This window comes from Trifolium pratense, linkage group LG5 (genome assembly GCF_020283565.1).
Source record: "Trifolium pratense cultivar HEN17-A07 linkage group LG5, ARS_RC_1.1, whole genome shotgun sequence".
NCBI classification, from domain to species: domain Eukaryota; kingdom Viridiplantae; phylum Streptophyta; class Magnoliopsida; order Fabales; family Fabaceae; genus Trifolium; species Trifolium pratense.
In genome coordinates this window covers 40681036-40694195 of record NC_060063.1, presented here as the reverse complement: position 1 = coordinate 40694195, position 13160 = coordinate 40681036, and the positions used below count along the sequence as shown (strand labels likewise).

Here is a 13160-nt window from a genome sequence, read left to right as displayed (position 1 = left end):
CGAATTCTCTGAAGTGTGCTCTCTCTCTCTTCTTTCTTCGATAATGTCTAGGTTCTCTTCCAAAGCTCTATCGTTCTCCTCCTGCGTTATGGTTTCTCTGCGCCAACTGGGAGGATTTATTTCCACCGGGATCATTGCATCTGAGCCATAGACCATTGTAAATGGTGCTTCTCCCGTTGCGGATTGGGGAGTGGTATGATAGGACCACAGGATGGGCGAGATGTGGGCTACCCAAGCCTCGCCTTTGCTATCTAGCCTCCTTTTCAACGCCCTTAATATAACCTTATTTGCCGATTCAGCCTGTCCGTTAGCTTGTGGGTGCTCCACTGATATAAAGGTGTTTTTGATTCCTTTGCTTCGACAGAATTCCACGACCTTTTCGCTGGCGAACTGAGTGCCGTTATCGGACACGATGTACTTAGGCAAGCCGAATCTGCAGATGATTTTTTTCCAATAAAAAATCTTGACCTGTTCCGCCGAAATACTAGATACTGGCTCTGCTTCAATTCATTTTGTAAAATAATCAACGGCGACGATGATCCATCTTGCTTGTTTGTAGCCAACTGGGAATGGACCAACAATATCCACCCCCCACATGAAAAAAGGCCATGGGGATAATACTGATTTCAATGGCTCTCCAGGCATGTGGTGTAAATTGGCGTGTCTTTGGCATTTATCATAGTTTCTTACGTACATGGCGGTGTCATCGTGTATATCCGGCCAGTAGAAACCTGCCCTTAATATTTTTCCTGCTAAAGCCCTTGAACCGATATGGCTGCCACATGAGCCCTCATGTACTTCGGACATAATGTGTTTTGCTTCTTCATTGCTGACGCATAGGAGAAGGGGGGATGCAAATCCCCTTTTGTATAGCCTATCCCCTACCATAGAATACCATGCCGCCATCTTCTTTAATTTGAAAGCCTTTTCCCTTTCTTTTGGGAGTTCATCCTTTTGGAGGTAACGTATAATGGGTGATCTCCAATCTTCATCCTCTATCACCATCATCAAATCTTCTCCGCCGATGCTGGGAGTTTTGATCGTTTCTTGGATAACGGTTCTATGGCTCCCTGGTTTCTTTGTGCTCGCCAGTTTTGACAATAGATCTGCTCTCATGTTTTGCTCGCGAGGGACATAAACTAATTCGAACGAGTCGAAGTGTTTAGCTAGACTTTGCACTCCCTCTACGTATTTGATTAACTGTGGTTCCTTCGTCTGAAACTTTCCTGACACTTGGTTGGTTACTAGTTGGGAATCACTCATGGCTTTTAACTCCTTCACTTCCATGTCTTTTGCTAACTTCATTCCTGCTATTAAGGCTTCGTACTCAGCCTGGTTGTTGCTGGCTTTGAAGGCGAAACGTAATGATTGTTCTATCATAACGCCGTCTGGTCCTTCCAACACTACTCCGGCTCCACTTCCCCGTACGTTGGAGGCTCCGTCTACTGAGAGGGTCCAAGTCGCCGCTTTTTCAGTTGTTGGCGGGGTAGACATTTCTAATACAAAGTCGGCCAGTCTTTGCGATTTGATGGCCCCTCTCGGTGAGAAAGTGATGTCGAATTCTGACAGTTCGACGGACCATGCTACCATTCTTCCTGCTAAGTCTAGCTTTCTGAGGACGTTCTTGATAGGGTAATCTGTCCTAACAACTATCTTGTGGCTTTGAAAGTATTGTCTTAGTTTTCTAGCCGTGACAACCACCGCAAGAGATAACCTCTCTATTCTCTGATATCTTGTTTCTGCTCCTCTAAGGGTTCTACTTACAAAATATATAGGCTTTTCTTCGCCTTCTACTTCCTGAACCAGAGCTGAACTTAAGGCTCTATCAGAGACTGCAAGATAAAGGTAAAGGGTATTACCTGGTAATGAGCGCGTCAAGATGGGCGGCGATGCCAAAAATTCCTTTAGTTGTCTGAAGGCTTCTTCACATTCGGGCGTCCAGGAGAATCTTTCATTCTTCCTAAGGGATGTGAAGAAGTGGAAGCCTTTTTCGCCCGCGCATGATAAGAATCTGGATAATGCCGATATTCTGCCCGTCAAAGTTTGGACCTCTTTCACAGATGTAGGACTTCTCATGTCTATGATAGCTTGACATTTTTCTGGATTGGCTTCTATTCCTCTGTTGGTGAGCATGAAACCTAGGAATTTTCCTGCTTGCACCCCGAAGGAACATTTCGCTGGGTTTAATCTCATGTTGTACTTTCTTACTGATCCCAGGATGTCTAAAAGGTCTTCGTCATGGCGATTTCCTTCGGGAGTTTTCACTACCATATCATCAATGTATACCTCTAAGTTCTTCCCTATTTGCTCGGAAAAAACCCTGTCCATCAACCTTTGGTATGTTGCTCCTGCATTCTTCAACCCGAAAGGCATAACGTTGTAAAAATAATTGCAGGTATTCGACATAAAGGCTGTATGGCAGGCATCTATAGGGTTCATCTTTATTTGATTATACCCTGAGTAGGCGTCCATAAAACTCAACATTTTGCATCCTGAAGCACCATCAATCAACTTGTCTATGTTGGGCAAAGGATATGGGTCTTTGGGACATGCCTTATTTAGATCCGTAAAATCCACGCACATCCTCCACTTTCCGTTGGCCTTTTTCACCATGACGACGTTAGCCAACCAAGAGGGATATTTTATCTCTTCAATGAATCCAGCCTCTTTTAGTTTCTCCACTTCTTCCGCTATTGCAGCTCGCCTTTCCTCCCCAACTTTTCTTTTTCTCTGGGAGACAGGTTTTGTGTTGGGTGATATTGATAGTTTATGTGTTATCACCCCTTCATCTATTCCTGGCATATCTGAGGGTTTCCATGCAAATAGGTCAGCGTTGTCCTTCAAGATTTTGATGATTCTTCTTCTCTCCTCATTGGGCAACGCCGTTCCTAAACTGGTTGTTTGGTGCGGGTGATCGCCGATTTGAACTTGCTCCAGGTCTTCTATAGGGCTCACCCTTCTGTCTTGAAATTCTTCCCTTGGATCCATGTCTGAATTTTCTATGATGTTTATGCCACCTGGAACTGTGGATTGTCTTCTTTCGGATGCTCCATTTGTATTGGATGCTCGATGCCGTATCTTTAAGCTGGACTCGTAACATTTTTTGGCGAGGATCTGATCGCCTCTAACTGTTCCTACTCCTCCGTTATCGAGAGGGTACTTAATTGCTAGGTACAGAGTGGACATGGCCGCCCCTAAGGTGTTGAAAGCAGGTCTTCCTATGATAATGTTGTAGGAGGTGAACGGAGTTTTGACTACCAAATATCGCACTTTGATGGTCTTGGCGTTATTTCCCTCTCCGAAGGTAGTGAGTAATGAGGCGTAGCCCATCACGTCTACCTGTTCTCCGAAAAACCCCACTAGAGCTCCTGCGTACGGCTGCAATTGCTCCTCCGCTAATTGCATGGCCTTGAAAGCTTCCCAGTACATGATGTCTGCTGAACTTCCTGAATCAATTAGTACTCTCTTTACATCGCAGTTCAGGATTTGGACTTGTATTACCAGAGGGTCATCGTCATGGGGCGCTACCTCCAGGCCATCCCTTGCAGTAAATGCCAAATCCGGAACGTCGATTGGTTGGGGTTGTCTCACGAGATATATCTCTGAGATGGCTCGACGCACATATCTTTTCCTTGCTGAGCTTGACTCACCTCCTCCTGAGAACCCCCCCGCTATTGTATTCACAGAGATCCTCTCCTTTGGAGGCTCTTTACTTGGCCCCTGAGTATCGCGTGGCTCTTGCCTGGGGATTTTTGACACGACGACTCGGCCTTGCGCTGCATCGTCAATGAACCTTCGGAGGTGTCCGCTTTTAATCAGTTCTTCAATCAAATCTCTTAGGCGGAAGCACTTTTCCGTAGAATGACCTCTGCACCTATGGTAGGCGCACCAGGCGTTGTCGTTGAGTCCCATGGGGATATTGTTGGCTCTTTTTGGGGGGAGATTTGCCAAGCCACTGGCCAGAATTTCGTTTAACACGTACACTTTTGAAGTGTTTAATGGCGTAAACTCTTCCTCGGCGGGGTGATTCCTGAACTCTCTCCTTGGTGGTTGATGGTATGGCTTACCATGGTGCCTTTGCCATGTGTTTCCTTGATGACTTCCCGTTTTTGGTCGCGGGTGTTCTGGGGCTCTAGTAGCACGGCCTACATATTCCTTCTCCTTGGCGTCTCTTTGCCTTTTCTCGGCGTTGCTTTCTTCGCCCTTTATGTAACACTCCGCTCTCTTGTTTACCTCCTGCATTGATGAGGCTGGTTTTTGGGCTAAGGATTCGTTGAAATGTCCTGCTCTTAGCCCATTGTGGAAGGCCGCCACGAACATCTCCTTGTTTGGATTTGAGACCTTGATGGTGGCCTCGCTGAATCTGGCTAGAAAACTACGCAACGATTCGCCGTGGTTTTGGCGAATGGAGAATAGGCTAGTTGACGTGACTTTCACGTGTTTCGATCCGGCGAACTGGTGAACGAATTTTTTGTGAAAATCCGCGTAGCTTTCTATTGAATTTCTTGGAAGGTTCATATACCAACGCAAGGCTACATCCTTGAAGGTGCCGGCTAGTAGTTTACATTTCAGGTGTTCTGGAGCATTGATTATGGCGGTTTGTGTTCCAATTGCCATCAGATGCTCTCGAGGGTCAGTTTTCCCATCAAAGGTAGGAAGGTGAGGAACTTTGATCGCTTCCGTGATTTGTGTATCCCATAAATGTTGTGCCAAAGGCTGTACATCCATGATGTTCTCTCCTTCCTCCTCTTCTGAAATCATTTTCGCTTTTTCTTTCTCATGTGTTCTTTCGGCTTCGATAGCCGCGATCTGGGTCTGCAAACGCCGAATTTCTACGACGGCGGCTTGCAAGGTGTTAACGCTAGAATTATCGTTGTTTCCATGTTCTCCAGCCATGTGGAGATGTTTGATTTTTTCGTCTAATTGCTGTGATAGGCTGGGATCAAATGATTTTACCGCAGCCCCACGGTGGGCGCCAAAATGTTCTGGTAAAAACTCAAAGGGGGTTGTATTATTGATTAAATGGTGTGATTACACTTGGTTCAATCCCAACAACCCTGGGAGTTTTTTCAGTCAGAAAAAGGATCCCTTTACAAATGAAAGCATGGAGCTATTTATAGAGACTCTAGTCTTCTTCTCCAAGTAAGGATTCCTAGAAATCCGGTCTACAGCGCCTTCTTCGGTGACACAGCGTGAAAATAGGGGTAAAGACCTTGGTCTCCAAGCTATGGCGGTTGCGGGAGGTTGGTTTCTTCCTTCCCAAGTCAGTTGCTGTCGCAGGGAAGAAGAAGATATTTTATAACAATACGGCATTCACTTCTGGGCGTTGCCATGTTGTCGTTGGTCACGCCTTGGTCTTGAGTCGCCTAATGGGGCGTTGAGGGCCTTCTGGATTTGGGCCTAATACTCTTTCCCATATTAATTGGGCTTGTTGAATTTGCTTCTAAGCCCCTTGCCCAGTCCAAATATAGAAGCAACACACTTTTTATTAATGTATTTTGTTTATAATATAGACCAAATACATCAGTTATTTAATGAACTAAGATAGTCAACTGTTTCTTATAAAAAGTATCAGAAGTAGTATTTATTTAATCAAGATATATATTAAGGATTATTCTGGTAATTTAATTTTTATATGTTATATTTTAAAGATGTTTATAATTTTAAGGTGAATAAGTGGGTGTACATAAAGATGACAATGAGTAAAGTTCTATAGTACTCATTCCCATCATATCCGCAATTTGAAAAATATTCATAACCGAATCCATATTCTCGTGGGTGATAGGTCTCCCATAGTGGGAAACAAATTTTAACCTTTAGATCACAAAAGTATACAATAGGCTATAATAAATTAAAGCGTCCACACCATACTTTATCATCTTTCATCAAAATCATTTTAAATTTATATATTATTATTAAATTAATTATATGTTATTATTAAATTATTTTTATATGCCAAAATTTTATTTTAATTTTAATGTAATATATTTCACGTCGCATGTACAATAACAAAGGTGGAAAAAAAAACTACAAATCGAACTTAGAAATAGAGAAGGTGTTCAAAGATGAAACACAAATAAGAGGAAGTCTCCTTGTACTAAATATCTCATTTTATTAATTTAATATATCATTTTTATACTATTATTAAATTAATTTTTATTTACTGGAATTTTATTTACAATTTTTTTTCAATTTTAAGTACATTGTTCTCTTGTGTGCATTTTACTCAGGATCTGTTTGGCAAAACCAAAAATCTGATTTAGGATCTAACTTTTAGCTTATAGCTTATAAACTCATATAACTAAAAAAAGATTAGTGTGATAACGGCCATTTCACCAAGAGTTTATAACTTATAGGTTACTTTTCAACGTTATTTGAATTAGCTTATGAACTTATAGCTTATTATTGTTCCTACCATATTTAACCTTGAAACATGGGCCCGAATGGGCCGCGGGTAGCCCGAGCCTGAATAAGTTATAAAAAAAATTAAAAATAAATATAAATAACTTGTTTTAGATGATTTAAACTTAGTCTGTGTTATGACCATTTCTTTTGCCATCGTACGAGTTTCTCAAACATCATCCGCTACTTAAATAGTGGGTGGTGTTTTTTTTCTCAAATTTCTCATTTTTACTACTTAACTAGCGGATAGTAAAAATAGGGCGCGCGAGAAATTTGTAGATGGCGGATGAGTAAAAATAGGGCGCGCGAGAAACCCGTAGGTAGCTGATGACAGTCAATTATATGATGTTTTTAGTAGTAGATTAGGGTAGTTTTAATAGCAATTGAAGACCAAAAACAAGCAAATACCTGGAAAAGTGAAATTATTTGGCCCAGAAACAAGAAAAGTGGAAAAAGCAGCAAAAAATGGCAAAAACATAATAAAAAGCGCGCACCATCGTACATACAATGAGATCCAGCGTGGCACGATGAGAAGGCGGTTTAAATTGAAGAAAATCTGCAACAAATCTTTCGCATCGTACCACGATGACTTGTCATCGTGGCACGATGAAAGGCGGTTGAAGAAAACAGAAAATCCTGATCAAATCTTTCATCGTACCACGATATGATCCATCGTGGCCACGATAGGTGCGATGGACGCGCAGAAAAGCCCAAAACCCAGCTGAAAAAATATAAATAGAGTCTTTCTCCTTCACTATTATTCATTCCAAAATATTGAGAACTATTCAATATTCACTCTAGAGTTAGGAGAACTCTAAGAAGGAGGCAAGGAGGGCCAAGGAACTCCAAGGTCAGCAAGGTTCTTTTCTTTGTGTCTTTGTAATTTATTTTTTCTAGGTTAGGTGGAGTCGAGGAACTCCCTTACGAATGCTTGGTTTTGTATAATTTGGGTATAAATTCAATTGTTCCTACTTTCAAACTCTTTTATTGTCTGGTTTTATATTTATTTTAATACTGATCACATAGAATAAAAATCTAAGGAGCTAGTGGATATCAGATAGGAAACGAATTTAGTTATCCCAAACGAAGGACGGTGTGCTAAGGCCAAGATGAGACCATTAAATTCAGTATCTGAGGCAGAGTTATGACTAGTTTGAGGCACACGTGACAGCTTGCGACACAATGAGCCTTAAAGGTAATGATACCAAAGTTTAAACGAGTAAGTGGAACCGACTGGGGCAAGGATATTTAAGCAGAGTAGGGCAACCTAAACTAGGCTCTAAACAATTTGTAACAGAAATAGGGAACGAGTGCTTCTGAACGTATTTTCAATAGTCTAATCCTGATAGAGGGGAACAATGGAATAACCACCAAGCATGAGTAAGGGAGGGATCCGAAAACACTTAACCACCCCGCGTGGACACACACGCACCATTTACTTTTATAGTCATTTACTTTCCTGCAATTTACTTTTCTGCTCTTTAATTAATGTTATTTACTTTTACCCGTACAACTATCTTTAAACAAAGCGACTGCAAAACTATTCTCAAGCGAAACTAGTAATTTTGGCACAATCCCTGTGGAGAACGATAACTTATCACTTTATTACTTGGTTGCGATTCTGTGCACTTGCAGAGCCACCACCAAGTTGCTGGGGATTGTGTTTACAAACTCATTAGCGCAGTTTAGGAATTATAAATTTTCAAAAAATCAAAAAAATTAAAAAATTTAAAATCCAAAAATATTTCTTGTTTATATTATTTGTAGATTTAGTTTTAATTTATTTTGACCTATTTAGATTTTGTATCTATATTAGTATATGTAAAAAAAAAATTATTTATATTTATCGAAAAAAATTAATTAATTTTTTTTTGTAGATTTAGTTTTATTTTATTATGACCTATTTAGATTTTGTATCTATATTAGTATATGTAATATATATATATATATATATATATATATATATATATATATATATATATATATATATATATATATATATATATATATATATATATCGGAAAAAATTAATTAAAATTTTTTTATTGCAAATTTTGATCTACTGAGATTTTGGCTAGGTAAGTGACGGTGGTTCTGCAAGTGCACAGAATCGCTACCAAGTAATAAAGTGATAAGTTTATCGTTCTCCATAGAGATTGTGGCAAAATTACTAGTTTCGTTTATGAATGAATTTGCATTCGCTTTGGTGTTTGGAGATAGTTGTGCAGGTAAAAGTAAATTGCAATAATTAAAGAGTAGAAAAGTAAATTGCAGGAAAGTAAATGACTGTAAAAGTAAATGGTGCGTCTGTGTCCACGCGGGGTGGTTAAGTATGGTCGGATCCCTCCCTTACTCCTGCTTGGTGGTTTTTCCATTGTTTCCCTCTATCATGAATTAGACTATTAAAAATAGGTTAAGAAACACTCGTTCCCTATTTATATTATAAACTGTTCAGAGCCTAGTTAGTGGTTACCCTTACAAACTGTTCCACTTTTTTGTTACAAACGTTGGTATCATTACCTTTAAGGCTCCATGTGTCACAAGCTGTCACGTGTGCCTCTAACTAGTCCTAACTCTGCCTCAGGTAGAAATTATCGTTCATTCTAATCCTATACTAAGACCTCAGGTACTGAATTTAATGGTCTCATCTTGGCCATAGCACACCGTCCTTCGTTCGGGATTACTAGCTTCGTTTCCTATGCGATATCCACTACCTCCTTAGATTTTTATTCTAATGTGATCAGTATTAAAATAAATATAAAACCAGACGATAAAAGAGTTTGAAAGTAGAAACAATTGAATCTATACCCAAATTATACAAAACCAAGCATTCGTAAGGGAGTTCCTCGACTCCACCTAACCCAGGAAAAATAAATTACAAAGGCAGAAAGAAAAGAACCTTATTGACCTTGGATTTCCTTGACCTCCTTGCTTCTCCTTATAGTTCTCCAAACTCTAGAGTGAATATTCAATGTCTCTGAATATTTCTGAATGAATAATGGTGGAGGAGGAATACTCTATTTAAAGTTTTTCAGCTGGGTTTTGGGCTTTTCTGCGCGTCCATCGCACCTATTGTAACGACCCAATTTTCAAATTATTAGTTTTCGTGTGTTAAAATATTTTATTAACGTGGCAATTTTAATTAAGTTAATAACTTGAGTTATTTATCGAGTACTTTAGTTATTGAGCGAGTAGAGTGAGTTAACGTGTCATTGGGCCAAGCCAATTGGGCTTGAGGCCCAATGGGCCTTGTGTGGGAGTGTGGGGCGCCCATATGGCCAAGAGGGAGAGAGAAATTCATTATTCTCTTTTGTTCTTGAAGATAGAGAGAAGGAAGAGAGCTTGAGAGCTAGGGCAAGAGGAAAGTGAAGGTATTCAAGATCTTTCGTCGTGTTTTCTTCGAATCCAGGTATGAGAGTAGGTTCCATAATCGTGGGTGACCCGAGGAAGGGGAGAATGTCGATTTCTCCTCACCCGAACTTCCTCCACCCCATTTTCGTTTTAGCTTGGAATGGATTTTCTTGATGGAAATCGATTCCAAGGTTCTTAACCTGCTTAATATGTTTTTAACATGATGAATGAATGGATTTAATGGTTAAAAACGAGTTTTATGAAAGATTAAACTCAAGAACTTTGTGTTCTTGAGAGTTTTGATGAAAAAGTGTTCAATCTTTACTTTTTCGATGTTTATGATGTAGATCTATGAAATGAACTGTCCTTTTGTGTTTATCCATGTTTGTTATGCTTGAATACAAACTTATTTGGAATTTATAACATGAAAAATGGGATTTTTGGGTGATTAGAGTGGAAAAACGCAGGTTTTGAACTTTCCTGTCAGGAGGCGCTCGCTAGGCCTTCGCTCAGCGAACGTGTGGCGAACAGCTCGCCACAGCTCGCTGCAGCTCGCCACGAGCAGGTGATCCACTGGTGTGGTTCGTTGAGGCTCGCTGAGCCTTCGCTCAGCGAACAGCTCGCTGATGCTCGCTATGAGTCAGCAATTCTCTGGTAGCGTTCGCTGAGGCTCGCTACCTTTCGCTTAGCGAACAGTACAGGAACTGCAACTTTTTGTTGATGTTTGTAAGTGTAATTAGACACTTGTAACATGGTTTAATGGTATTCTTACATGATTGTTGATGCTTGTTGATGGTTATAATAATTTTTAATCATGTATGAAGTTGTAAATGAAGAATATTAAGGTTTTGTTAATCTTAATAATGACGTATGTTGGATAGTGTTCCACATAGTAAATGACGAGCTTTATGCTAAATAATTGTTGGTGAATTCATGAAAAACATATACATGCATTCATGAATTGTTGTTGTATATTGGATATTCCAATAAAGACGGATATCGGATTATATTTATCCGATAAAGACGAATATTAGAGGTGAGATACTATAATAAAGACGAAACGGTACCACATGCATTAGATATGTCTAGGGTGACATTGCATGAAGTTGAAGCATTAGAATGCATTAGGTTATGTGTACATTTATGTGATAAGTGATATGTGACACATACTTGGCTAATTGTGATAAATGATGATTGATGTTGAGTATTCGATTATATGTATAAATGTATGATCTATGCATGTATATTGAAGAAGTGTTTAAGTACCATTTTACTTACACTTATATTTTGATTATGTGATATAACTCTCATGCTTTGTGTTATGTGCTGGACCGTTGGGGGTTCAGATTCTCAGGTTGAGCATCCCGATCAGAGTTAGAGGGCTTGCTCGTGCTTGTGATAGTGCGCTTTTTGGTGAGGAGTTTAGCTTAGACTACTCCTTTAGATATATTTTGTATATCTTTTTGATGGGTTGTATAGAATTGCTCTGATTAGGTATTTACCGTGTCGAGTTATTCGGATGAATTGTATTAAGCCCGTGATGGCATATTTGAATTTGCTAATCCTTACTCTTTTGTTGTAAACATAATATCCTTTGTTGATATGACCTAGAGCTTAGGGATATTGTGTGAACAATTATTATCAATATATAATTGTAAAGCAAACCTTTTTTTGCTGATGTGGCAGCCTAACAAAGCTTCCCATTTTTTTTCTTTTTTCTAAGCAATAGTTGATGCTTATGTGTCATATATCATTACATTGCATGCTTATATGTACTTTCTAATGTAACCCTCAATTAACTTTCTCATTATTCATTATTCATTAAATTCAATATATATAATTGTAAAGCAAACCTTTTTTTGCTGATGTGGCAGCCTAACAAAGCTTCCCATTTTGAAGGTTGAGTTGCTCATAAGCAAGCATTGTGATGATGTGGCACTCTAAAAAATAGTTCATAATCTCTATTAAAATCTTAATATTGTCTCTTTTAATTTATTAAATTAAATTTTTTTTAAAAAAAACTAATGCATTATTTAGCATCATCATAATTGTATGCATCCTTTAACATTCCTCCAAATATAACTTACAAAGTAGAAAAGTTTAGTGACTTTCACTCTCTCTCACACTCTTTATAACCACCACCTCACATTCATTTTCTACTCATTCCTAAATCTTAACATTTGACAATTTCACTCAATCTTTGAGTTTATTTCTACATGGTGCTATATATACTAATGTTTAGTTTTTGTTATCCTACAATATTCATATTTACTAATGTTTAGTTTTTGTTCTTCATTTGTAGCTTGGAAGAAATAATTTTTCACTGCAGATAGAATGCTAATGGATGAAAAGGTCGGTATTCTCAATTACTCTTATCAAATTATTGTCATTTAAATCTTTAATTTTTTTTATCATAACAATGGTTGTAAGTAAACAATCTTATTTTCCTCATTTATTTACTGATATTGGTTGTTCTTTTGTTATCAAGAACATAGAACCAATGATAATTTTTAAGAGGCTTCATTCCATGTAAGATGACAAAATATATTCCTTTCTCAAATTGTATCTAATAAAGAGTCAACTAATATTATGGAGCAAGAAAGTTGTGGAAGATTTAGAGGATTGAGATATATGATGTTTGAAGAATTTTCCAATAGTTAGATAATAAATTTATAGCATCAATATGTTTGGTGCAAGTGATTCATTTTTTTTTATAATTTTCATCTATGTTTTGAAGGAATTCACTTTCAATTCTAAAGTTTAGTTCATTTAAAAAAAGAAAAGAATGTTATAACCACTATTATAACATGGGTCCATAGTCTTTATAACTAAATGTGAGTATATGTTTATACTCACGTTTTTCCTCTACATTCATAGACGGTTAGATAAATTATGCAAGCATTGTGGTGAAGTTCAAATCTTCTAATTTCAGGGATACTTTAAACTTATATATTCAGACTAAATTATGTAAGCATTGTGTGAATTGTGATAATGATAATGACTTTGACATGATATTTAGCTTGCATTACTTATGACAATGTGACACTTCTAAAAAAAAATCCTAATACTCATTTGTAACTTCTCCCCTTTCTTATTCTATTTAATTAATGATGATTAAAAGTAATGAATATTGAAAGGTTTAGTTTTTATTCATGGGACCTTTCATTTTCATATTGAGTTTTAATTGCATGTCATATACAATCAGTTTACGTATTTAATTGTAAATTACAATTCTATCATGCATGCATTTACTTGAAAAAAAATTATACCTACAACAAAATAATAATAATTTAGAATTTTAAAATTTTGCATATAATAAAAATATTATAATTTCACACCACTAATAATATTAACTTAGGACAACTTTCAAGTTACAAAAACTATCATCTATTTTTAATTTTGTTAAA

General features: G+C 37.9%; 1 protein-coding gene and 1 long non-coding RNA gene across 2 annotated transcripts; one reads left to right on the top strand and one right to left on the bottom strand.

Moving 5' to 3' along the window:
- Positions 1-507: 507 nt before the first annotated feature.
- Positions 508-4896, bottom strand: LOC123886665. Its single transcript, XM_045935961.1, has one exon. The coding sequence runs from the start codon at positions 4894-4896 to the stop codon at positions 508-510; it is 4389 nt and encodes a 1462-aa protein (XP_045791917.1).
- A 7036-nt stretch (positions 4897-11932) lies between these two features.
- LOC123883830 lies at positions 11933-12511 on the top strand. Its single transcript, XR_006800471.1, has 3 exons — positions 11933-11972; positions 12056-12105; positions 12242-12511. It is a non-coding gene; the product is annotated as an uncharacterized LOC123883830 (long non-coding RNA).
- Positions 12512-13160: the final 649 nt, after the last annotated feature.